The following is a 27,838-nucleotide window of genomic DNA, read 5'->3' as shown; positions in this document are numbered from 1 at the left end:
TGGGTAACAGAGAGGGAGCTCCCAGGCACCCCAGCTACAACCATGGAGGCCCACAATGCCCACCTCACCTCCCTCCCACTGTGGTAAATGCTGGCTGCGCTGTGCGCATGCCTGCCATCAACCAAGATGGCTTCCCTAAGGGGCTGATGCCTCCAAGTGCTGTACAGCTGGCATTTACCACAGCAGGAAAGGGAGGTGCAGGCAGGCATGGGCCCAGGGCAGGCTGGTGCCCAAGGGTCCAGTCATGCGTGGCGCCCGCCCTGCTCAGTTTAAAGACAAAGCTATTATCAACACCTTAATAAAATCTGAGATAACGTTAGATTTTATGAAGTATTGGTACCAGTTTTGTTTGAAGCATTCTTGACTGCAGGGGTGGAAAATTGCCATAAAAAACTGTCCCCCTCTATGTTGTTTTAGAACTGAAGCCCCCATAAATCTGATCAAGTGTTCATTGCAATTGTATTTACGCAGTTTTTTAAAAGCACTTCAAAGGGAATTAATACTGTGCTAATGGCCACATAGTGCAACACTTGTGTAATTTCAACATGGCCCGGGCAGCGGTGTTATGTATCTTGGTGTCCTGTCACTTGCTGGCAAGCAGTGCATGTACTTTAGAGTATTTTGCATATACAATGTTTTTTCCAGAATTTTAAACTGTTCCACACCCACTTAAATCAGTGTGCCTCAAGTACCAAATAGATGGTCACTCAATAATCCTGATCTGTGTGTTTAATAACCTGACGTGTGTCTCAGACTGCAGTATTTGTTATAAACAAATTTAATTACTGAAAAGTGCAGCAATATACAGGGTCCTTCAAAGGGCACTTTCTAAACAAAATGTTACGATTCATGAGCAAGAAAACTGACATGTACATACACAGTTGGCATCCTACATTAGGAACAGAGATATAGTTATCCTGAAAGAAAACTGAACAGGTAATGTCATGGCTCCAAGCAGCATTACAAACAAAATGCTTTTACTAGCTTTTGCATTGATTAGGGCGAGTTGGGGAAAATGGAAACGGACTGCCTTCAAGTTGACCCCGCCATATGGCAACCCTATGAATAGGGTTATCACGGTAAGCCGTATTCAGAGGGGGTTTACCATTGTCTCCCTCTGAGGCTGAGAGGAAGTGACTGGCCCAAGGTCACCCAGTGAGCTTCATGGCTGTGAGGATTTGAACCCTGGTCTCTCAGGTTGTAGTCCAACACTTTAGCTACTACACCACACTGGCTCTCTACCGGCGAGTTGGGGACAGAGTATCAAAGAGGGCTACCTAGCACAGGCACTTGGAGAATCTAATCATAGATGCAGTTGCTGTCTATTTGCGTGAAATCACTAGATAGACTTCCTGGATTATTTGCCTCTTACAAATTTGCAGTTTGGCGAAGAGTTATTTTTAACAGAAACTTTTGCAAAAGATGTTAGTGCAGTGCTGGGAAACACATTACTGAGCCCTGAAAACATGGATGTTAACTTCAATTAATTGAACTAGAAGTTATTTTTCTCTGCACAAGAGATGAATTGTAGAAAATCTAATTTAGAACTCCACAAGTTAATTCAGGGTTGCTTCTTATGATATATGGCAGCTATATGCCACAATTGTGCACACTGCAGTTTGCCAGGTAGATCAATTCCCCACTGCATGGCTTGGTCCTATGTCACTGCCACGCAGCTCTCAGTTTAACAATGTGTGAGTTACAGTTGCATTCTTCTAAGACTAATACTCCGTAAGGCCTCTGTTGGTATCCAGCAGTTTGATAGCTTCTTCATGATAAAGTGCAAACATAACAGCCAAAAAGAATTAAACATCTTATTGAATAGAAGCATATAGGTTTTACTATTTGTATTCTTCATTTTTGCAAATGAGTGATTAGTACTTTATGTAAATGTTTAGGAGTAAAGACTGGCCAGAAGTAGGTTTCCAGTGGTTCTTTCATTATGACTCAACTTGCCATCAATTTCAGAGCTGCATGTCTTGCCCTGGACAAGATTCAACAGTGTACAAGAGGACATGATGGGGCATCCCTTCCTCTCCTCCCTGCAGCCCCAGCAGCTCTCCAACACTCCAGAACCAATTTTGGGGGTACATGGGGAGCTGTAGGTGGATGAGGGGAACAGGAAGTCCTATTTGCATGAACTGCAGTCCACTACACAAGTTTTTGCTTAACTTTGAGAAAAATAATTTGAATTTTTTATATAGAAGACACACCCATGGATAGGTTAGTTAACACAGTTAAAATATTCTGAGATACTATGGTTTTCATAGTATCAAGCAATGTAGAACCTAAAGGGATAACAAAACAATAAAAATCTTTCAGTTCTATGTATTCCTAAGCCTTTCTCCTGGATTGTTACTGTATATTGCCCGGTTCATAAGGGCCTTGTGAGAAATTAATTGGTGAATTCAGTGGTAAGCGGCGGTAACGCAGCTGAAAGCTCTGCTCACGGCCAGAGTTCGATTCCAACGGAAGGAGGAAGTCAAATCTCCGGTAAAAGGGGTCGAGGTCCACTCAGCCTTCCATCCATCCGTGGTCGGTAAAATGAGTACCTGGCCTATGCTGGGGGGTAAAGAAAGGCCGGGGAAGGAACTGGCAATCCCACCCCATAGATACGATCTGCCTAGTAAACGTCACAAGACGTCACCCTAAGAGTCGGAAACGACTCGCAATACAAGTGCGGGGACACCTTTACCTTTTTAATACTCAAGTGGAACTGGTTAGATATGGAAATAAAATAAATATTAAATATATCCAACTACCACTAAGTTGTTTCACTAATTCTGGATGGTTTGTTTCCACATGAGCATTGTTTAACACATGGCATGCAACACTGTAGCTTTGGCTCTGACCAAATACTACAAAAAAACTAAATGTTTCTTAAAGTCAGGGATAGGGAACCAGTGGATGTCCAGATGCTGCTCCCATCATTTCCGACTGATCAACATGCTGGCTGGGGCTGATGGGTGCTGGAGTTCAGCAACAACTGGACAACTAAGTCTACACAAACAGATTATGAATGCATTTATTAGAAGTTACTTTTATAGAAAGTTGCTACTAAAATATTGTGGAACTCATGTTGATGTGTTCTAAAGTACTAAATGTAGAGGCAGAGACAAGAATTCTCTATTTCATAAGACTGTATGACAAAGGAGAAAAAACTAGAATAAATTTAACTGCAGTAGAACTGTTATCCGTTTCTAGTTCTGGTTTAAATCACTAACATAGACTTGAGAGGCTTCAGTGACTGGTAAGGAAAGGAAAACAGGTAGGTTGGGAAATCAGAAGGGGGTACAGACTGAACCAAATTGATACAATTTGTGGGATACAGGATGAAAGCCTGAAAATTCTCCATTATAATAAAACAAACCAGGAGAACTTGTCACCAGTGGATGAGAATGGGGAAAGTATGGCATGCAAATATTGTGCTGGCATGCACAGAATCTAAGACCACAGTCAAATGTTCAGTTCTGTTCTCCTACGGCCAGGGAACAAACCCTGACATTCACATGCTTTTGTTTTCTATGTGCAATCTCACTGAACCAGCAAACTCTCCCTATTTTATGATGACTGTCAAGGATACCTAATTTACTTTTAAAACTTGCAAGATGACATTTCTGTGTCTCAGTCTTATTCCAAGTTATCATTTATCTACTACAGGAATTGTTTGCTTCTGGAACAGAGCAAAGACTGCTCAGGTTTATAAACAGACTTTATTAAGTATTCATTTTGCCTGACTAGTAATTTTTAAAAATTTCTTCTGAGAAACACAAAACTAGCCTCAGATTTGCTGCTGTCCATCTCAACAACCTTTTATGGCATTTGCAGAAAGTAAATTCTAGAAGCTCTATTACCACCCACAGGAATTCTGAGATCAAAATCTGGACTATTTACCATTCTCCCCCCCCCCCAAAAAACCCTCATTGTATCAGATGTGAATGGTGCATGTGTGTTCCAATAAGGCATTTTCCTTTCAATATTTACAAATCTTCATCTAAATAATATTTGCAAGTATTTTGAATGGAAAAGTTGCCACATGCATATCATATCAGTGTGCAGAATACAAGTATTTTGTATTTAGGTATCTGTATCTAAGTACAATCATTCTTTTGAGAAGCAGTCTTAAGGTCCAATTCAAACATTTAGCATGGCATATTGCCTAGTTTTCTCATGTTATGCATGGGGGAAACTCTTAGAAGAAAGTGCCTCCATGTCACAATCTCTGCATCTGGAATGCTTACATGCCATAAAGAAAACGTAGCCTTTCAACAAGCAATGCCCCATGTGTATTCAGAGGTGTTTAAATTGGTCTGGAGCAACAGTCCAAGTCTCTGAAGCAAGAAACTATCATGCATGCTCTACTTCAAAGCTGACTCAAGACAAGTTCTCACCTTCTCGCTCCTTGAACTTACTGCTCTTCATTTCATTTCTATGGTCTCAGCCCTTCTTTTCTAGCTAGATTGTCTTGCACAGCATGTGCAAAAATAGGCCATTCTTACACAAGAGGTAAACATTTGTATTTATTGCTCCTGTCTATCATTAAGTGGGTAAGACTGGAATATGTATATAAGGAATTCTCGGAGGCATTCTGTTGCATCCAGCTGTTTAAGGATATATTCTTGAAATAAGCCAGCCAATTAAGACAGCTTGCCTCTTGAAGAGGCGCTTCTACTGCTATCTGTGTACTACCTTTAAGGGAACAAGTAACAAATGCCCACATTTCAGAAGATGATTATTAGTCTGGTATTCAAGCAAACTTCTAACAGCTTGTAAAATAATTAGATAAACTTTTCTGAATATTATATTTAAAAGGACCAAATGTTCAACAAGTGCTAACAGACATGACAATCAAGAATGGGAAGGAATTACTGCTTCCCAAAGCATCAAGTCTGGGCACCAAAGAAATATGACTTGCAGTTCTCTGGCATAAAGGTTCTTAATGCAGGCTTAGAGTAATCACTATCCTAAAGCAAATTTCTCAGACAAGACACTGGAAACACTCTTTCCCTTCGTGGCATACTACCTTTCTTTTGAGAATGTAAATTTTCCAATTAAATGATCACTCTTAAATTGGTGGTAGTTGTACAAAACAGAGAATGTGCTTAATGACAACACTTGTCTTTGGGAACAATGTTCATTTAGTGGTTTACTTTGTTCAGATTTGAAAGCTGAGATGATTGATATTACAAAGACAGGGAATGGCAGCCTCCCTGGTTAACTTGATTATACTAGATTTAGAATACAAACAGCTTATCAGGTAACTGCAAGGATGCAGTCTATGCCTACAAGGCAGGTTCAGGATGACCCTGCCCCTCCTCCCTCAGGGCCACCTCTCCAAGCAGTAAGATAAATAGTCAACACAGCTCCCAACTTCACTCTTTCACATACATCAAACAAATTCACATTCCTGACCACAAGTCAGCATTGTACACCAGGATGCAACTTTTCACATTGGTAATCAGATCTGAGTGAACTACATTGATGATGTCTGTAACACACACATATTGCACAAGGCAACCAGCTGGGGAGGTTATTTTCTCCAAACGAAGCCAGCTGATCAAGTATTTTAGATGTAGTCAGAGTAGATTAAGCAGATCTTCTGCAGTCACGTTGAAGAAATGGACATAGGTAACAAAATAGGTCAGCCAATGTAGCTACAACGAACGTGTAAACAGCCTGCGAGTCTCTGGTCCATGATTGCTGAACATCAGATGTGGGTTGAACTTGTATCTATGGGAAAGGGGGTGGGGAGAAGAGAAAAAAGTGTCATGTTGAGACTAGTATTTACATAGAGTTTTTAAAAATACTAGGACTCCATGTGTGTTACAGAATCTCTTGTTGATCTGAATCCAGCTATACAGCAGCATGCTTTTCCTAAAGCGAAACCTCTGCAATATCGTTGCTACTCACATTCATGCAAGAAACCCAAGCCCCATCAAAATAAGTGGAGGTTATACAGATGCTGTATTTAATGGAATGCTTCCAAAGAGGCAACTGTTTCTGCAGTGACAGTTTAGGGCCAAAGTGTTAAAAAGCAGCTGCTAACTTTGTATCCATTTGTTGCAAAGCTTTCATGATATACAAGTTTTAAAGATTTCATTGTTAAGTTTAGCCTTAAAAACAAAATACTAATTCAAAGAGATCTAGCTGAGTGGGGATTTTTTTAAAAAAAGGTTCTGCCTTGGATAATGTAGGGACATTCACCATCCCACCTTCTCCCTGTATTCCCCCAAACCTCTCCAGAGGGTTTTTTAAATAATATGGGATGGAGTACATGTGTGTGTTGGTGAGGGGGAGGTGCTGGTCAGGAGAGGAGAAATGGGAAACCCTCCTTCCAGAATAACCTTCCTGAGGATGCAAGCCTCAGATTTATTAGATGACTATTAAAAGAAAGACTCATAACCTGCATGACTTACAAGAATTCTGACTTAAAACCTTAACAATTCAATTTTATTTAAAAGAACTTGAAGTGCAGGCTATCAAAAAAAAGCTCTATGCGCTTCAACTGTTCAAAAACAGTTACAAAATTAATAACTGAAGTAGGTCAAGAAGTGCAAATTTACCCTGGATCAAAGACTCCTGGTGTGCGGCACGTTGCTCCAGAACAGGACTGCAACATCATTAGTCGATAGTTCATATTTTCTAAGATTTCTTGATCTATTGTTTTTGCAATATTGGTAATCTGGTGTGGGTCTGCAGTCAAGTTGTAAACTTCAACAAAGACCTGCATAAAAAGATGTGACAGTCTAAATAGAAAACTAAAGATTCAGCCAGACGTACTGAAGCATTCTAATAAATTGTAACACAGCCTACATGTTGCATACAGAAGTCATTGATACATCCATTTTCTGTTGCTCTTTTTGTAGGAGCAACACATTCATCTGGACTTTAGCCTGGTCAGTGAGTAAAACAAAATCTCTGTTCATTCTTCTAGTTTCACTACTCGTCATGGATCAACCATGTGACAGCTGAGAGGCAAGTGTTCACAGAGCCAACATCTTACTAATGAGATTTTGATTTTGCTTCTAAAGGGAGAGGCAAGTCACTCAAATCTTCTCAAAGCCAATTGTCCTGCATCTTTTTGTAGACCTGTGTTCCCTTCCTCAGCTAAACTACCTGCATTGTTTCAATTAACAGTGTTAGCAGTCCATCAATTTGTCAATAAATACTACTACTTCAGTTGCACATGTTAGAACAAGAGCCATGTTCTAATGGTGGGCCCCAGCCTTATTTTTTAGCACATCCCTTGTTGCATGTAGCAAATAGCAGCGACCCCACTGTTCGTCATTATGTTCACTGGCAGTAAGATACAGCTGAGAGTAAAACCTACAGCAACTTATACAGGCTACACGTGCAGGTTTCCCCCTTCATCTTAAAGTTACTGGCTCTTTATGCCTGCCAGTGCAGGTAAAGAGTATGAAAACCATACCTGTGAAACACCTGTTTCTAGTCATTACAGTGTTTGCAACTGCTCTGCACCAAAGGAAATATTAAATTATGCACCAATGTTACTGGAAGGGCAAATATAATTGTGCTCACCAGGAGGGGGGATACAGATGTCATGGGTTGTGAAAAAAACGCAAGTCTTCCTTTTCTCAAGAATCTGAGCCATTAGGAGAGGAAATAAGGGATTGCTTGCTAGGAAGAGAAAGCCTATACTCTACTTTCAAAAGGATCTACTGATCATTACTCTCAAAGATGTGACTAATATCAAGACAGTAATTCTGTTTTCACACAATGCTATCACATTTCTCTGCCTGCTCCATTTGGCCAGCTTCATATGGCTTCCTCTAGCATACCTTTATGGTGCAAGATTGTGCTTGTAAAAGAAAGCACAGAGTTCTTTAGATGACACTGAGTTTACTTGAGAGGATAGAAGGTACGTGCTGGGCTAGCAAGATTATACATGTCTACTAAAAGCTACTTCCTGTATTACATTTTAATTGACACATGGCTTAATTAGCCTTTCCCAACCGTTGGGTCTCCAGATGTTCATAGAATCATAGAATAGTAGAGTTGGAAGGGGCCTATAAGGCCATGAAGTCCAACCCCTTGCGCAATGCAGGAATCCAGATCAATGTTGCTGGACTACAACTCCCATCAGCCTCAGACAGCATGGACAATGGTCAGAAATATGGTAATTGTAGTCCAGCAACCATCTGGGGACCCAAAGGTTGGGAAGGGCTGGCTTCAATTCTATAAGATTGGGTTATCCCCCCTGCCCCCAAAGTAGCTCTCAGTACTTTACAAGTTAGAATAATCAATTGTTCTTGTACATCAGAAACAGCCCTAGGAGTCTTACTCACTGCATGGCAAATGAAAATGATAAATCCAAATGAGTGGTATGATTAAATATAGAAATCTGAACTAACTACATATCAGGAGTTTGGTGAGGAGGCCTTCTGATTAAATGAGAAACACCTGACCAAACTGAATTTAACCTACATGGTTAAACCAAGTTCTAGGAGTCATTTATGAGAATCCTGGAACAGTTATCCCCATCTGCAGAGAATCTGTCAGATTTCCCATGGATCTGGGGCAATAAATACATCTAGAATTGTAGTTAACACATGGTACTATAAAAAAATACAGAAGAATTACCTCACGATCATCAAATTCACAGTACTGCAAATCCCATGAAGCGGAGAGTGTTCTTACACATGCATATGTATTGTTATATGCATCTTCACAAACACAGTCTGGAAAACAATGCTATAAGAACAAACCAGTGTTACAATGAGGCACACTTCCATCATCATACAAATGATGACAGGGAACAGAAGCACATATTTAGCCCCAAATCCACAGACTGCAGTGAACCCAACTTGCAAATGTGCTTTTAAACTCCTTACCCTTTACCTTTTATCTTGGCCCATGCCCAAGATATAACTCCTAGTCTTTCTATACAAACCCTCAGCAGTCCCACATTTCTCAACATTCTTCAGATAATGATTCTAAAAGTGAATAGAAAAAACAATGACAAAACTACGTACAGTGACACCAGGCCCTAGGGCAGGGCAGGTAGGATCACTACTGTTATGCCCTTCTCCTTGGTATTCAACCAAAACATCCGATCTCCAAGTTATATTTGCATCTCCTCTCTAAAAGAAAGCAAATATTAACAAGTGTGTGGGCAATCACAGACTGAGTAGAATGTAAGCTTCTTAGATAAAAGGGCTTCTAGCCTTCATAATTGAGGAAACTAAGCTTGAACATGCAATAGCAACAGAAATAGAGTATGAACGTGAAGAAACCCCCAGTCATTACACTCTCTATTTTCATGGCTGAGTTGCATGTCAGTTACAGAAAATACAACTGTTGAGAAGTTTCTTAATTTATACAAAATGTCATATTGCTAAAGTGTCCCTTAAATGCATCAGGTGCTCTCTGCTAGATTCACAATGAAAATTACACATATGCAGTTAAGTACAATCATTCTGTTGTGCTCAGATGCTATGCTAGGTTTGCATGTTATAAACACACACCTTGCGTTTAAAAAAACTTGTTTTGAAGCATTTTCCCTTTTTATAATTAGAAATAAAGCAAAGTTGCATCAGTACTCAAGTTGTTTCTCAAAGTAGGTTTTGTTCACTCTTTCACACAACATGCCAACCTGATCCTTTTAAGTGGGAGACTACATTCAAAAGCTTCCAGTTCAAGGTTTGTGCTCTATAGCCATCATTGCTACCAATACTAACAGCAAGGGCTACACCAAAGAGGTAGAGGAGATAATCATAATCCAGGGAAAATTCACACTGAAGAACCGCCAAACCAGATTGTTTTGACCCCCTTTGGTAGCAGAATATCTCATAATCCTGCCTATGTACTTACCAGCAACGGTAGTAATGACATCCCATCCATCTGTGTTTTATTTAGATCATAGCCTGCAATATCTAAAATAGTAGGACCCAAATCAATGTTTGCCACAAGCATCTAGAAGGCAGGAAACACAAAATATTAAATGGAAAATCCATAATCCAACTAAAGTATCAATATGCACATTTCCAGGGTCCAGGTATCTTAGGTACCATAAAGAGTCTACACTTGCTTCTATGACAAATACAGACTTCCATTGTACTTTGAAGAACTGGGAATACATACTGCTAAAACTTCAGGGAAGTACTTTTAATGATAAACTGCACTTGCAATTCTCTCTTGCCATTTACCTGCCTACACTCTGACTCAACTGCCAACTAGGAGCATCTTTCATTTAAAGCTAGGACTTAGAATTCATGATCTCTGGCTCCTAGCATTAAATGGGTATGATGGTGATGAATTTTCCAATTGAGAGGGTACAAAAAAATACCATTATCAGCATTGTGTAATAATTCTTATCCTAGCCATTTTTTCCTCCTCCCTTTCAGTCTTGCACATATGCTTATGAGCTTCAATCTTATTTCATAGGTAAGATAGCAGAGCAAAAAGGAAAAACAGCAGGAAAGAATATGGGAAAATCAGTTCTTTATAAAATAGTAGAAGTGTCCAGATTTTACTATACATTTTACCTGTTTCTTTTATTTAACGTGTTAAGTTCCCTTATGGCCAGTTGTGTCCATCCTTCTATCTATGATTTGGGGCCAGTTATCTCTTTAATAATAAATGTCAGCACATGCTATAAAGGCTGTATATGCTGAAGCAATGTAGTGCTATTTTTAGGGTCAGTCCTGGCCCATCTTCCAGCTTTCTAAAAGTCATTAGAATACACACTGCACAAGGAACCTACTTGAAGTAGTTATAATATTCACACCAGACTTGTAAACAATCAAATTCTCCCAGTCTCTTGTGTGACTTAAGAATCACTTCCAGTGCCTAGGCAAGAAACTTTATAATAACTCAAATCACACACCATGTTAAATCAGTTGTGTGGGGGTAAGTAGACTAGTTGCTTCTTTGTAAGGCAGATTCAGAAGCAGCAACTTTTTAAGTAGGGATGATCAAGTGCTCCTCATTCCATTCTATGCAACTGCAGGCTTTATTATTCATTTCTCTTTGAACACTCTGTTTCTACTCAGGACACATTCTTTTCAGTATAGCACAGCTGACTCTTCCCAGTTTACACTACAGATGTTCTGGAACCAGATTACTTTGAACCCACATGGTAGAATGTATGTGAACTGCTCTCAAGTGCAATTTTACCTTGTTTGTCTGGTTGGGTTTGACTCCTGGTCCTCGAACTAACAATGGAACTTTAATGTCAAACTCGTAGAGCTGTCGTTTGTCAATAGGCAAAGAAAACTGACCTAAGAAACATAGAGAAGAAATTCTGACATACACAATTTATAATGCCATTTTTTCATTGAAAATCTTTGGTACTTTGTCCCGGGGTAGGCCTTCCAGATGTTGGTGGACTACAACTCCCACCAACCTTGTCTATTGGCCATGCTGGCTGGGACCAGTAAGAGTTTCAGTCTAAGAATATCTGGAGAGCCACAGTTTAGCCAACCATTTATTCTCATTATGTTTATTAATATGCTACCTCCCCAGTTGGTCAGGAGGATTTCTTATGGTGGAAGCATTTTATTTTAGGCCATCCCATGTTGTTTGTAGCTTAGAACTTCCCATCCTAGCTAAAATTTACATCAAACAACCACAAAGAGAGATGATTGGACTCTGAGATTTGAATGCCAATAATTTCCAAGGCCACAAATTTACATCACTTCTCTCATCAGTCCCCATTTTTCCAAAGTGTTTCAAACGCATGCATAGAAGCCCTATAAAAAGAAGAACATTCACCTGTATGAAAACCATTGTCTGATGTGTAAAAGATGTATGTATTATCCAATTCTTCATGAAATTCCAGCCTCTTCACAAGTTTTTCAACCAGATCATCCACTGACAGAAGTGTCTGCCATCTACATGTGAACAGGATTGTGTAAGTTGAAATACAATAAGTATGCAAGTATGAGGTGGAATATGTGTTTCATAACTCAAAGCAGACTTTATTAAATATATTTGAATGATAGAGCCCATCTGTTTTCTTGCTTGGAAATGTAGCTCCAATGTACAAGCCTGCATTTTCATCCACTTAAACACAGGAATAGATCAGAGCTATAATGCTTAAGATAATAAAGATATTGATTTCCAATACTCTATATCAAATGGTTGTAAAACCTGTTCACCTTTGTATTTAGATCTGAGCTTTGAATTCCCTAAACACGCTACATATTTGGATAATTTCACCATCCCAAAATATTGACATGCTTTTCCAGAGCCAGATTTAATTGTCTCCCATCAGCAATACTTGAAGGACGTTATCAAGGTGTGCCTTATGAAAATCGGTTATGTTCCTGTAGTGATGCAGATATTGAATCCCTGGCTCATGTCTTTTTTGCTTGAAACTTTTATAGGGAAGAACATACTACATTCCTTGGACCTGTTATGGAACATTTTCCTGGTAGGTCTTTGGACTGGTATTTGAAACATCTTTTGGCTGACACCAACAAGTTGACCACAGAGCTAGTAGCTAAGTTCCTTTCTTCAGTTCAAAGAATATGTAAGATGGTCCTCTTTTTCAAACTGTAATATTCCATTTTAAAGTCATATTTATAGACTGTTTTCTTTTATCTGATGTTTTGCCTTATTGGGTCTGTGACCACACAATAAATTGAATTGAAATTGAATTGCTTAAGATAAAAGATTATTATCAGATCATCAACTTAATTGATTTGAAAACAAATATAGTAATATGTCAGTCAGTTTCCCTTCCTGTCCAAAAAGGTCCCATGAGTATCAACACCTTGATCTGGTTTGTTTGACAATAACTATCACTTTGATGAAAAGCTATTTTATGGGCTCCTTTGGGACCAAGGGCAGGATATAAATTTAACAAATATATAAATGTTCTAGCCTGCAAGATTCACAAGGGTGGGGAATGTATGAGCACCAGCCTGGCCCTAGTTACTTTCTATCTTCAGAGAGGCCTGCAGTTAGTTCCATTAGACTTAGATGTTTGGCTTATCACCTGAGACGGCTGTTTGCCTTGAGCAGGAGGGGTGGCAACCTTCCAGTGCCAGAGTGAGAGCCTTCTCTGTCTCTCCCTCCTCACACACACATAAGTATCTCACTACTTCTATTTTGCTTCCCCCCCCCCGAGGTCCGTTCTGGCTAGTGAAGAGTGAGACCTGATCTGCTGTGCATGCATCCTGTCCCTGTGCCAGTACTCTCTCCAGGAAAACCCCCACAAATTTACATTTTTAAAAGCACTTCCCATTGAAAAATAACCCTCAGGAAGGGTGATATGAACCAATGATCCCTGTGATGTTCCTATATTAATGTATATATGGTAAGTGTTGGTTGTTTAGAAGATACATGGTAAGTGGAGTGAAAGAGGGGGAGTGAATGGGCAGTAGAATGCGAGATGATTGGCTGAGTGTTAAAAATGGCTGAATGTATAAAGGGAGGAGTGAGAGTAAAATCTGGGGGGAGAAGAGAACTGAGTGGGTTGCTTGGTGGGGTTTAGAGAGTTGTTGGCCAGGAGGGAGGTGGAGTTCGGATTAGTATTGAGTAAAACCATATGCTTATGTGCCTTAAGAAGAAATCTTGTTAATCTTGTTAGCTTTGTTATCTGTAATAAATACTTAATTTGGTTTACCAAAGGCCTAATCCTTGGCTGGGGTTTCACAGACCAGAAGAGAGGGTAAGGTAATGACCAAGGCTGAAGGGGAACTGTAACAAATGGTGGCAGCGGTGAAGAGAATAACAATACCAGTATTCAGAGTCTCTGGGAATACTAGTATTGGGACGTTACTGGTGGTTGCCTAGCAGGGGGATCTGTTGAGATCTGTGCTAGAGCGGATAGGTAAACCATAAGAGAGTGCGGTCCGGACTGGTGGAGTCCCTGGTGGTGCCTAGAGACAGGCAGTAACCACGAGCAGGTAGGAACCTGACAGGGAGAGCCAGGGAAGGATGCCTCAGAATCCCCTCCTAGCCTCCTTTCCTTGTGACTGGCAATACCTACTCAATCACAGCTGTCAGGAACAGTAATTTGCATAAAAATTGGGTGTTCCTGCCCATCACCAACAGCCAATCCACTTTTAGCAGCATTTTGAATTCTTTGTCCTCTGACCCATTGCATACATGCCCACTTACTGGCAGGAGTCATACTCAGGTATGCATATGAACCAGTAGTAGATGATGAGCAATCACAGGGACCCATCAAGTGAGGCCTCAGCAAGGGGGAAACCCAGTTTCCTCTGAGGGCTTTTACTGGCTCACAAACACTGTAGTCATTGGGAGAGCAATGGGCAATGCAATCAGGTAGAATAACACATCTTCCCAGTAAAGGGGAGGTGGTGGCAGTAGCTCTGCGGCATGAGAGACTATAGCCGAGGGGACTGTCCCTGAACCCAGCTGCTTGTGCACATGCCATCTGTGCTGTGACAAGAGGAGCTTCCTTTCTCTCTGCACAGCACAGAAACACTCTTATTGCTCATGGGGAAAGGGACGGAGATCCTCTCTCTCCCATCTCCCATGAACAGATCCTCTGACTTCTGTGCTGAATGGCAAGATAGAGGCTTCCTTTTTCATCGTGAAGCACAGAAATAATCTCTCCCCAGCCTGTCTTTCCTTCCCCCTCCATTTACCCTCTGTGTGTGTGCATGCATGCACCACTGGAAAAAAAGAGGGCAATTGTGTGTGTGTTAGCATCACAAGAGAGAACATACCAATGTCAGGTGAGAGTTTGCCTGGTTTGCATGTGCCTGTGTTGTCTGGGTTGTGTATCTGGCACTGTCTGATTTAGCTAACTTGCTCTCTGCTCCACTGCCTTCAATGGCTACTAGCCACTACTGCTTATTCCTTTCTCAGTAATAGCCGTTCTCTGCTACAGATACGTAAAGACATCAGCTATTTGAAGGAATCTTTGGTAAAGAAATGATGGATAGAGATTGTTTGCTTCCACAAACGACATATTCTTATATCTACTGCAGCTTATTTGATATCCTAAATCATGATAACCTAAATCAAGAAAACATAATAGACATTTCTGAAGTTGCATTTTTAGAATGATCTTGCTCAGTTTCAATTTTGCAAGAATCCCATTAAAACCATAGTATGTTTCATACCTTTTCTTAAAAGCATCATCTAGAAATTGTATTGATGAATTAGTCATTGGAGTCTTTGCTTGCCTTATGAGCCAGTGCTTGTCCTATAAAACATATTATTAACATTTATTATTTTAGATTTATCCAGCACCCCATGCCAAAGGCTTTTAGTGCTTTTGTCTGCCGCCCTGGGCTCCTGCTGGGAGGAAGGGCGGGATATAAATCAAATAATAAATAAATAGAGTGAAGAATAATTAAAAGCATCAAAAGGAAACAACCAAGAATCAGTTAAAAAACACCTGCAAGTTTTGTGATTAACAGTTTTATCTACCTCAGGCCACTAGGATTGATTATGATAGACAGGTCAGATAACATGAGTAAACCTATCCATGTCTACTCAGAAGTAAATTCCATTGAGTTCAATGGAGCCCAACTCACACATAACTGGGAACAGGATGGGAGTCTAGCAGCTGAACTATGTCCCTCTAGCTTTCTTGGTGTCATAACTGAATTTTAGGCATCTTTGTCCTACATAAAATAGAACTGCCATTTGCCATTTGGCATTTAACTAAGCTCATTATTTGAGCTGTTCATAAGCATTAAGAACAAAGACAAAATTTAGCACCACAATTTCCCAAAAAAGGTATGGGATGGAATTGAGTGGGTGCCCTTGTGTTCATGGAAGGGTTTTTTGATTCAGCAGAGGGAAGGTGATTTTTACCAAATTGTCCTTTCCCCTGAAACCCCTGACACCCCCTTCCCCCCTGTTCTGGAGCAAATTTAGAGATGATTGTAATTAAGTAGTACACACTTTGTCAAATTATTGTAATAAAAATGTTCAGGGGCACTGTGGCTGCGAGGCAGAAGGGGAAATTGGCAAAGATAGCCTCCCCTCTTCTTCCATTAGCAGAACTGGACCAAAAACCCTCGTGTGGGTGCAAGGGCATCAACAGGATTCCACCCATGGCCTCTACAGCTACGTTCCCACTGCGGTGTGTGCAAGCTTCTCCTAAAATGGAACCTAATAAGGCTTTGCTCACTGTCCTTTAATTAAAAAAGCCCATTGTCTGAACGGAAGGTGTAGCCCAGCAACAAAGAGTGAAGAAAGGAAACATGAGAGTGGTTCAAACTTTAACGTTTATAAAGACAGGACCTTGAATGGGAGGAGTAGAAAAACACAATACAATACAAGCACTGCCGAAATATCTTTCATAATGCCCAATGAGCCTGAGAGCTGCATGGCCTTCATCTTCTTCCAGAATCAGCACGAATGGCACCAATCTCATCTGAGTTGACTATGTGAATGACTATTTTTGAAAAACAAGTGTGTGTCACTGCTTGCCTAACAATGCCCCAATACATTTTACTATACAGCAGAACATAGTCCATCATGTTCAAGATAGAACTCTATGCAGCAAACACAACTGAAGGAAAAATACTTTCAAGACACTTTGATGAGTAATGTCACATTAGTGGGAGCTTGAATCTTAGCTACATTCAGTCCACTCTCCCAGGCAGTCTTGTTAACAAATATTGGAGACCAATACTTAGATGTCACCAAGCTACAGATGAGGCTACTTCAAATTCTGAAGTTCCAGATATCTCATTTTCCTTAGTGAAAAATATACAGAGGCATATTAGTCTGAAAGTCCGTTAGATATGGCAACCATCCTTGCCCAGTTTCGTTATTAATTAGAAAGGAAGATAAGGAATGCTTGAATACAGGGCACACCATCTTGAGTCAGAAGGCAGAAGATGACCTATTGATTCTGTATAGTGCCATCCCTGCAAATCTGCGTACACAGAGTTGTTAAGAAAAAACCCTAAGCTCATTCCCAAAGGGCAACTAATCACAGGAGTACAAAGCACATATGTACAGGAAAAATAAGCGGTGCATGCATCAAAGGGGACAAAGGTAGAGGAGATATTGGCGTATGGCAAAGGAGGGATAATAATATATCCTAAATGTTTTTTAAAACATAAGAAGTTAGAAATATGGCAAGTGTGATGAAATTCTAGAGAAAACAAGTTCGTCCACCTATTTTATGCCTTTTGCTCATGGAAGAGTCCCATAGTTATCAGTTTTTTTAGAAGCTGAAATGAAGTTTCATTCATTACATCTAACAATCACTAATAAACACATCTGTAATCAAAGATCAATACCTTTCCATGAATGTTGAAATTACTATTTCTTGGAGCACTGACATTCTCAAAGCTCTTCTTATATTGAGGAGCAGCTATCCAAGGTGAGTGGGGTGCTGGAGTTGCTATCATCATGAAGAATGGCTCGAAGTTGGATTTATATTCCAGAAAATCCAAGGATATGTTGGCCTGAAAACCAAGATTTACTAGCTTAAAACTCATTCTGTTTAACTACCATCCTACTGTCTGAAGGCTTTACCTCATGCCCCCAAAATCTGCTCTAGAGAATTGGAGAGCTCACCCAGAGGAGGTTTGGGGCTGCACGGGGCCTACAGGGGGACAAGGGGAAGCTCCATTGTGTAAGCAGAAGTGTATTGTGTCATCAGGTGGACATCACTGGATGTCAGCTAATATGCGCCCCTACACTCCTTAATTAACTGCAAAAATCAGATTTCATCACAGCATTCAAACAAGAACACTGGCCTTATGGAATCTGCAAGACAGAAGGGTTAGCCCACTGATTTCCCAAGCATATCAACTCTCAAATCTTTTTAATTTTTTTTTTTAGTTCAGTGCTGTAAGTATTATTCTTGGGTGTCTTACTTCATGTCATGAAGTACTTACTGTTTTATCAAGGACTGACCTTAAGTCTGTTTTTGTCTATAATTAGTTATTGTAAGCTACCCTGGAAACACTGAATTGGGGCAGTATAGGCATGTTTAATAAAATATGTATGTTGGCTTTCCATAATTTTATGAAATGGCAAAAAACAATCACACTTTTACAAACATTCCTTGAAAGATATAACATTTCTATCTAACAGGGTATATATTTTGCTTCCCTTATTAATATACTGCCAGCCACTTTCTGAAAATACACAAAATATTGAGTCTCAGAATGAAGGATATGTGTGGATGAGAGAAAAATTTTCTAAACATTTATGATTAGTGGCTAATCAGAGATATTTTCTAATGGACAATATGCATACAAACAAATCTTTCACACAAAGAATTTCACAAGTTGAAATACCCTGAAGAAATACTTTTCTTAGTGTATAATCAGCAATTTAGGGCACAATCCAACTGGCATTTACCCTGGCCAAGGGGATGCAGGATGTGGCATATCCCCGGCAGAGGAGAGAGGGTGACGGTGTAGCCAGGCTGCACCAGCAAAACTCCCACATCCATGCATAGTTGCAATGCATATAGGGAAATCTGCTGCCACCAGGTGCCTCAACTGAGACAGGTACAAGTGAAGCTGGCGAAAGGCCCAAAAAAGGGGCATTCCAGGAATGTGTCAGGACGGAACTGAGGGGAGGGAAACTTATGCCACATCATGTGCATATTTGGCTTGGTACTGCAGTCCCAATCCTAGCAGACAATACACTGGGGAAAAGTGTATACATTTCTTCTTCTTCCACCGAGCATTGCCTGCGCAATCAGTGTGCTCCTCTCCCAGGGGCTCCTGATGATAGGTAGGATGTGGCAGAACCTTATGCCACCATCCTTTCTTCCAGCTCTACGTATATCAGCCTCCTCCATGTAGGACTGCTCCCTATGTTTTTATGGCTTGATATTAAGTGTTCATGATCATTATTTTTCATAAATATTCATATACAGAACAATATTTCAACTTGGCTTCATGTATTCTACATCAACCTTCGCCCCATTTTTAAGAAATAATATTTTGTAAATAATCTTTTACAAGAGAAAGTGGGTAGTACGTTTGCCAATAAATACATGGCATGAGCCCCAGAGCAGGTTCAGGTCACACATTATGTTGAAGCATGGTTTGCACACTATCATAAGTTGAGAACGCAAACATGCAAATAAACCATAGTTTACAGCTACTGGCCTCCATTCATTTTCTGTCACCTCATCACAATAGTCTCTAGGTGAAGTAGTCTCTAGGGGTGCAGCAATGGCCCTAACTATGGTTTGTTCATTCAATCTATACCAAACCATAGTTAAGCCTCCTTCACCATGGTTTGGCATAATGTCTGAAATGACCTACAGCATGCTAAACTAGGAATCCAGAGGGTAAGAAATGTGGGCAGTGTTTGTGCCTTTTCAAAAGAATAGAATGAATAAGGTACAGTGAGATACTTTGTACTGTAGAACTCACAATGTTAATTTACACTCAGGATTTTACCTCACCAACTATGCTGTTGCATAGTGTCACAGTTTTACAGAGAGTTCAACCTGATATAGTCCTGGCACCAAGCAAAAATGCATCTTGCTCAACACCAATTGTTGAGAAATTCTTACCAGCACATCTGTCAGGTAATCAGCACTGTAGTTCTCACCATGCCTTCGTGCTTTTCCATTTACTGAAAGTGTGTAATTATAATATTTGGAATTTTTTTCCTGTGGAAGAAAACAAAAGCTACTTTATATTCAAAGGAGACAATCAATAGGGCTGTTAGCATATATCTGCCCACAGTTACAATGAAACAAATTTAAGCCACGGTGGGACTTATAAAGTCCGCTACCCTACTTAACATGTGAGTAATAATGAATATGCAGTTACATACTGCAGTGCTGAAAATGCTTCATGTATCTTCTCTATCCCACTTTAGGATGCACACCTTAATGTGGTGAGGGGGTTTGAGAGTGTTGAAGAAGCTGAGAGCAATGCCGTCAGCTAGACCAAGAGGCTAGACTCCTGGCAGGGGCACCCAAAGCCGAATGGTCAAAGCTGAGACATCAGACTAAGATGCATCCAAACTCAAGAGGAAGGCAATGGTAAACCACCTCTGAATATCTCTTACCACGAAAACCCTATGAACAGAGAATCCAAAATGCAACACAGATGCTCTTGGAGGTCACTGATTCATAGGGTTGCCATAAGTCATAAATCGCCTTGAAGGTACATAACATCTTCTCAATAATCTTTGCAACAACCCTATGCAGCACCATCATTCCTATACTGCAGATAAGGGGCTGAAAAGGAGAATAATGACATGCCTATGGCTACCTAGCCAATGTGACATTTGAATTGGGGACTTCTTTTTTTCAGCTCTCACTGGAAGTTCAACTCATCTCTTCTGGAAATTCATCTATACTGGCCGATCAGTTTACTTCAAGATTAGTTTGTTTTTTTAAAAAAATAACTGTACAGAGTACTAAAAAGTGGTCTGTAGATTATCTACTGGAACGATAGCAGAAAAAACACCCCAATATGAAAGACCTTTAAGGCTTCATGTGAATGGTACACATACTAATTATTTTATGTAGTTTCAAGAATAAGAGTTTGATATATTGTACTATGTTAATACATAAACTATACATATTTAACAGACACTTACCAATGCATACCAAAAACTCCATCCAGGAGGAACATGGCCAATTCCTCCTGCATCTTCTGCTCCATACTGAAAATTTAAAAATCCATCATTAAGTGAGCCATAAATATTAAGATTCTCTCAACCGAAAGCCTTAGTCTAACCTATGGATGGCTATGGAGAGGGCTTGAATAGGGCCCCAACCTTATTTTATCCTGAAAGCCATGCCAAGTTTTAGCAAGGTAATGGTGAAGAATATGCCTATATTTTCACTCGTACAGAAAAAGGGTTATGTCCAACAAAGTTGTCCCAATAGCACAAGCAGTCTGCTCTGGAGGAACCCTCAGAACAGATTTGAGGGGAGAACAATGAGCATGGGGTGAGAGAAATCCTATTGCACAGGCAGAAGTCCTTGTGCTAACAGGATGACTTTGCTGGACACAACCCAATGTTTTTCCAGTTGCAAGACAGTGTTCAATTTATTTTTCTTTGGGACTGTGTACGTGATATATCAGCTATACCTGAGCATACCACAAAGCTGTAACTGTAAAGCCTTTCCTGTTAGGTGGCACCAGCTTTATCATACAACTTTACCTCTAACAGCAGTTACATTTCTTTGGAAAACCCCACTTCTGCTACCCACTTCTAATGTCTGGATAATATAGCTACCCCTGACAATACAGCAGTTGTATTCCTGATCTGATATTTCCACAGAATGTATTCTTCTCTTGAAGTCACTTCTGTTTTATACATATGTCCTCAGATTAGTGACAGGAATTTACCTCTGTGTAATGGTACACATATACGCACTATACATCTGAAGTACAGTCAGAGTATCAAAGTAATATGACAATTCAACAAACTTCAATTTTTATAAAGATAAGACAAATGTATCCAAAATGTAATAAAAGTTTATATCTATTCACACTCCAATTTGTTAGCTAAGTAGCTAGGATATGACTGCCCATCACTCTTGTGATATTTTTCTTCTATATCCACTATTACATCAAGGAACAAAGCTTTATAGTTTGCAAATGGAACTAGGGTAGCATGTCTGCAGATATATTTGGTCTTTAGTTCTGACTTCGCAATCAGATAAAGTAATGCTACTAAAGTGCTTGGTACATATGCTGACGTTACAGCCTGTATATACAGTCCTACTCGATCAGCCTTCTCTAACCTGGTTCCCTTCACATGCTTCCCTTCACAACTCCCATCAACCCCAGTAAACATGATCAGGGATGCTGGCAGTTGTACTCTAAAACATCTGGAGAGAATCAAGTTGGAGAAGGCTGTACTAGGATATCAAGATCATGCTATCATTTCTCAATTTGGGGTTTACTTCTCCAATACACGTGTCAGTCTAGATTTGCAGAATGACTTCTGCCTTAGACATACAGGTAAAACAATAATAGCCTGACTCACACACAACACTAAGCCAAACTATGGCTGAGTGTGAAAGAGCAAGTATGCAGATACCCAAAGCAAAAGTTGCAGCCTCTTCGCTCCTCCCTGGTCCTGCTGCTGAACTAAATCCATGGTTTGGCTTATGTTTGAACCCAGAGTGTGATTTGCCTCACTCCAAACCACAAGCTGTAGCCAAGATTTGTTCTTCTCTCATCATCATATTATTTGTGTGCCACCTGTCCATAAAAAATTGGGCTCAAATCGGCTTATAAAGAAGAACAGTAATATATCTCAAAACCAACAATGGCCAGAACAATTTCATAACAAGAATAATAATAAAATAACATAGTAGCAAATGTAACAGCAAACAAAAAAACTTCAATACTATAAAAGTAATCACCTTGCTTCTCCTGGCAGGCAACATTACACTTCCTAGCAACAGCAAAAATAAGAAGGGAGTCTGACAGTTTTACCTTCGTCCTAGAAACACTCCTCCCATGATGTTACTCACTGCTCGAAGTTTGTTTGGAGACAAACCACAGGCCCAAGCTTGGATGCAATGCTAAACCAAATTGTGGCTTTCCTCTGGGTGCCATGGCAGTAGCAGGACCAAATGAGGAGTGAAGCAGTCACCATTTCTGTTTTGAGTACCTGTACACTTGCCCTTTTTCACACTTAGCCATGGTTTGGCTAAGCATTATGTGCTACCTGGGCTGATGCAAAGCTGTGTTAAATTTAGACAAGAAAATGCTATGATTATCATGGGAAGAATTGTCCTACAAAAGAAATTAAGCCTATAGATGCAAAACAAAAAGCCTTATAAATATGATCCAGTAGTGGGTCTGGTAGCCTGTAAGTACTACATTGGATGTGAGAGTTCAAAGTTTGTTTTATGCCCTGTTTCATTGTGTCTGAGCTGCTGAACCCCATGCTGGACTGCAATTTAGATTGAAGTCAATTCTTATGCTATGTCCACCATCATAAATCTACTAGATTTTTTTCCCATACAAGTAGTTCCATGCAGCAAAAATTACATGTCATCCTAATCAAATGAATTTCGGTGCAAACACTGAGCATCCTTGGGGCAGCTGGCACTGGCAAGGAAATTTCACATGATTGGGGTGACCCATGTGTCAAGCAGCTCCCACATATTACCATTCTGTATGCAATAGCCACCTGATGTTGCTTACAGGTGGGGGCTGTAATATAAGGGTTTCAGAGCTGCTATCTTTAAGCATTGAAAGTCAGTCTTAAAAATTCTATTATGCTAACCAAAGTAGTCTTGCTATTGCTGGAAATGAGAGACATATCATATCCTAACTTCCTTTTCATACAAATTGCAACCTTATTCTTTGCATTTTGTAATAAAGCTTTAATAAATGCAGAAGCAGTTGTAAATGGATAATTCAAACAAGATACAGCATAGTATACAAAACATGTACCTCATTCAAATATTTCCCAGCGAAGAATGTCTGGTAGCCACACAGGGACTTGAGGATAGCAGGAAAGGTATATGGTTCCTGAATCTTCTGCCAGGACCTGCTACTGCAATTTCCCTCCAATGTATTATTGACAACATGATGATTATGGGGATATTTTCCAGTCAAGATGCTGGCTCTACTGGGACAGCACAATGCACTGGGCACATACTAATGAAGTTAAAGAACATGGAAAATACAACTTAGCTGTCAGAAATATCTACCACATAACTAATAATCTTCTACATTTTTTTTGTCTATCAACCAGAACATAGCAGTTAAAATATATCTCAGGGGATAAAATATTGACAGTAAGCTAGATCAAAGTGCTCCTGAAACAATCAAATGTTTCAAATGGTATCTCCCAGGACAGGAAGCAACAGGGAGAGGGCCCTTTGGGTGGTGGCATTTGAGCTGTGGAATAGTATTCTCAGGAAGGCTCACCTGGTGCCTTCTCAATAGTCCTTTTGGCATCAGGTGAAGATATTTTTTATTCACCAGGGTTTTCAATTGTGTTTTATATCCGGGCAAGGAAAGGTGCAAGCAAAGGATTTTTGCTGCTTTTTTGCTTTTTTAATTAATTGATTTAGATTATTATATATTGTATTTTTAATGCTATCTTATTTGTAAGTTCAGGAAATGTTTACTGATGGGTAGCTCTATAAATTTAATAAATATAGTCTTAGGCACTGCCATAGCAATCCCATGCATGCTAGTCAATCACATCTCAGGGCTCACAGAAGGACCTCCTCTGACAACCTAAGTCAATGGACTGGTTTGTGTGAAAGGAAGTGATCTTTCAGATGTTGAGTCACATGCTAGTCACAACCCTGGATGCAGTATTTTGGACCAGTAGTAAAACAGCATTTTACTTTTTTAATTATGTAATTTTTAATTACACCACTTCCTCTTTAGGGTGAAGATGAAGTTAATAAATTCATACATACATAATAGCTCCAAATGCTTTTCAAAGGAAGCCCCATGCACAATGTGTTGGACTACTATATCATTAGACAGTGGTTTCACGTAGATGTTAAATAGCATAGGAATAAGATGGAATCTTGCAGGACACCATAAGCCAAACATCAAATCCACACATACCCTTGACACCAGGAAGGATGGGAACCACCAGAAAATGGCATCCCCAATCTCACTTCCACCTGGCAGTTGAAAAGGATACATGGTTGATGCTATCAAAAGTCAGAGAGAAATCTGGCAGAACTAATTTACTAACATTACCATTTTACTGACAGGGAGTCAAGGAAAATAAATTGCTGCAGGGAGATACTTATCATTGAGCTCCTGATGCAGATTGTCTACCAGGGTGGCCAAGGCTGTTTCAGTCCCAAATCAGGTTGGAAGTTGGACTGAAAGGGACCCAGAAAATGATCCAGAAAACCCTGGACATGGGCAGCCACCATGCATACTCAGGTATCTCACCCCAAAATGGGATGTTTTAAACTACAGATGTCTAGAATGGTAGGGCTTTTTCAATAACAATTTTATTTCCACTTCCTGTAAACTCAGTGTCATTATACCTCTCTTAGAGAGGTGTTCACAGTCTCCTCTACCCAAGTCAGCCCCAGTCCTTGCCATCTTAAGCCAGGCAGGCAGGGCAAGGATTGCCGTGTAAGTAACTGGCCTTACCCCTCCAAGGATTCTGTCCCACCTTGAGGCTGCAGATATGGAAAGTATGGAAAGCACTCTGATCAACAGAGAGTGAGGTTCAAATCATCTCTCAATCTTTGTCTACAGTCCAAGCATCACACTGGCCATTGTACCACACGAGTAAGAGCATGGAGGGGGCTCTAGCATATACACAGCATGCCCATCATTAAAGTAAAGATCATCTAGTAGTCTTTTGAAGAGAAAAAATCAGAGAGCCAAACATGGCAATATCCAATCCCCACCTAGTACCTAACGGAATGCATTTTCCAGCTAGAAAACAAAGCAGGACTCTGGGAGACCCTTTCTCTCTGTGTCCCACTGGGTGAAACAAATGATGGAGAATGGAAGGGCTAGCAGCACAGCACTCTCTAGTTTCAACATCCTTTTCCAAATGAGAAACCCCACATCTAAGAAACTACAAAGTCACCACCTGAGTGCTACATCATGGAGGAATAATACAGCATCAAGAGTATAGTTCAGCCAAGTCTTTCTATGCCTTCAATAAATAATATGTTGATTCATCTCTTGGGTCTGTCCCTTCTTCCCTTTTTAGGTTTTCTTACGAGAGCTGTAAGATCAGTTCAGTTGTAAAATGACAGTATTTTCAAATCCTAGCACAACCTAATTCAGTACTTACTGCATTTGAGAAGGTTACCCCCATCTCTGCAATAAAAGCATTGGTCTTTTTCAGCGGTGTCTGAAATAAAAGGAGTAAGTATAAAGCACTACAACAACAGTACAATTCTGCTGTAAAATTGAGGCATTTATGGTTGCAGTCCTCAACGTGCTAACTAGGGAATAAGCCCCACTGAACACAGCGGGACTTATTTAGAGTACAGATGAAATGGACTGCATTATTGGATTGATATCCAACTAAGCCATACCAAGAGTAAACCCACTGAAATCAATAGACTTGTTAATTTATTTCAATGATGCTGGATATCACCCTTAAGAGGTTTTCTCCAGGGAATGTTTTGAGTACCAAAATACATTCTAGTTAGACCAGAATAGTTTCTCAGTGTTTTATTTATTGTTCTTGTGCAACAAAAACTTAAGACTTGCAACTTAAAAGGGAAGCCAATATTTATTTATTACTAAGAAATAAATATTAATGTATTTATTTAGTAATAATAAATAAATCTGTTGTGATTTACAAAAATATAAAACAAAAAATCTCAGCAATAGGGGTATAGTTTCAGAAAGCAGACATATACCACCACAAATGGGCAGGTGATGAGCAAGTTTGTGTGTGCTGGAAAGTAAGTAGCAACTTAAAGGTCTATTAATTCTTAAAGGAGCCCCATCTTTATTCTAGGACCCAGCACGCATTTCCATAAACATAAAGCTGTGTAGTTTACAGAAACTCTCCTCTTACCCTCTAGAAGCACTAGAAGAAAGATGCTGAATAGCAATTTTTTATGCTTAGGCCAACAGAAAGCCATCTAGGTTTGGCACATGACGCAGTCCTCTCACTGGCCCTTCTATAGGTTCTTGGCAAATCCTCATAACAAGCAAGAATGTTCCTGCACCCTATGTTATTTCTCTAATGGAGATGCTGAACAGGTTACAATGGCCCAATACATTTCCATCACTTGTTTTTTTTAAAGCAAATTGTTTCTTAAAGGTCTAAAGTCCTTTTCACTGCTTAGGGTCATAATGTATTGCTGCGTAACCTATCACAGATGAATTAACTTAATCAATATAGTGGAGGATTGGTTCACACAACCTAACCACAAGGTATTTGTGGGCAAAGCTTGCACATGTTGATTCTCAACAAAGGCACACCAATTGTACATTTTCACCGCCACATGAACTTCTGGCTGACCACCATGCACACCTCTTTCTTAGCATTTGTGGGGATATACTTAAAGCAGATAATCTGTACATTGCGACATACAGACAACCAATTCTCCCCAGGCTCCAGAGACAGAAGGCAGAGCCTTTTCAAGTCTATTTCCTGACCTACTTTTACACACCCAATGGTCTTGTACATAGGCCTCAAATACTTGCCTACAGAATAATGGGCTTCTTCTCTTTGAGAGAATGAATAAGAAAAGCTAAATCATGTCACCTTTCATTTGTCGGTTAATCTTTCACCTCTGTTTAGATTCAAACTGCCTTGGGCATTCAAGCACTCCTCTCTAGCGCAATCCTATACTTGTTAATTCCGAACTATGCCCACTGTGTTCGCTGGGGCTTACTCCAAAGTAAGTGTGCATAGGATTGCAGCCTAAACCTGGTTCATATTGGGGGGCACTGTTAAAAATCAAGGAGATAAACAGGCCTCTAGATATGCACATTAATAGAGTAAGAAGCACAAGCCCCCCTATCCCCCCAATAATTGTTGGCAATGACTGGGCTATTTTACCTCCCATCTTCCCTCCTCTCTACAAACTCCCTTCGCGGTTAAGCGTGCCGCCTCCCCGGCTTCCCCACAGGCCTCAACCCCCTTCACGGGGCGCGGAGAGACAGGACGAGCGTGCGCCACATTACCATCCCGCCCAGGTAGATATCTTGGTCGTCTGTAAGGATCAGCACCACATTGGGCTTCCGCGAGCCTCTGACCCTGGCGACGGCGGCCACTTCAGCGCCGAGCCAAGCACTGAACCCGAGGGCCAGCAGCAGGCAAAGAAGAGGCGAGGCAAAAGCGGCAATGGCGACGCGCACCATCCTCGCAGCCGAGCTGGCCGCGAAGGTGAGGCGAAAGCGCACTGAGAGCTGCACCTGAGCGCGCGCCACAGATAAACCAGACTGTCACGAGACTGCCCTTACATCCCCCCTCACTCCCCGCCCCTTTGTAGAGCTGCGAGAACCAAAGG

General features: G+C 40.4%; 1 protein-coding gene across 1 annotated transcript; it reads right to left on the bottom strand.

Annotated features, from left to right (window-relative positions):
* Positions 1-4,507: 4,507 nt before the first annotated feature.
* On the bottom strand, positions 4,508-27,807 carry GNS (glucosamine (N-acetyl)-6-sulfatase). Its single transcript, XM_061639835.1, has 14 exons — positions 27,513-27,807; positions 25,657-25,716; positions 23,316-23,522; positions 20,491-20,556; positions 19,451-19,549; positions 17,205-17,372; positions 15,063-15,145; positions 11,734-11,852; positions 11,137-11,240; positions 9,832-9,933; positions 8,994-9,101; positions 8,602-8,712; positions 6,564-6,724; positions 4,508-5,730 (listed from the first exon to the last, which is right to left on the bottom strand). The coding sequence occupies exons 1-14, from the start codon at positions 27,687-27,689 to the stop codon at positions 5,655-5,657; spliced, it is 1,641 nt and encodes a 546-aa protein (XP_061495819.1). The 5' UTR covers positions 27,690-27,807; the 3' UTR covers positions 4,508-5,654.
* Positions 27,808-27,838: the final 31 nt, after the last annotated feature.

The sequence above is a fragment of the Rhineura floridana genome, chromosome 8 (genome assembly GCF_030035675.1).
Source record: "Rhineura floridana isolate rRhiFlo1 chromosome 8, rRhiFlo1.hap2, whole genome shotgun sequence".
Classification (NCBI taxonomy): domain Eukaryota; kingdom Metazoa; phylum Chordata; class Lepidosauria; order Squamata; family Rhineuridae; genus Rhineura; species Rhineura floridana.
This window is presented reverse-complemented; position numbering and strand designations above follow the sequence as displayed.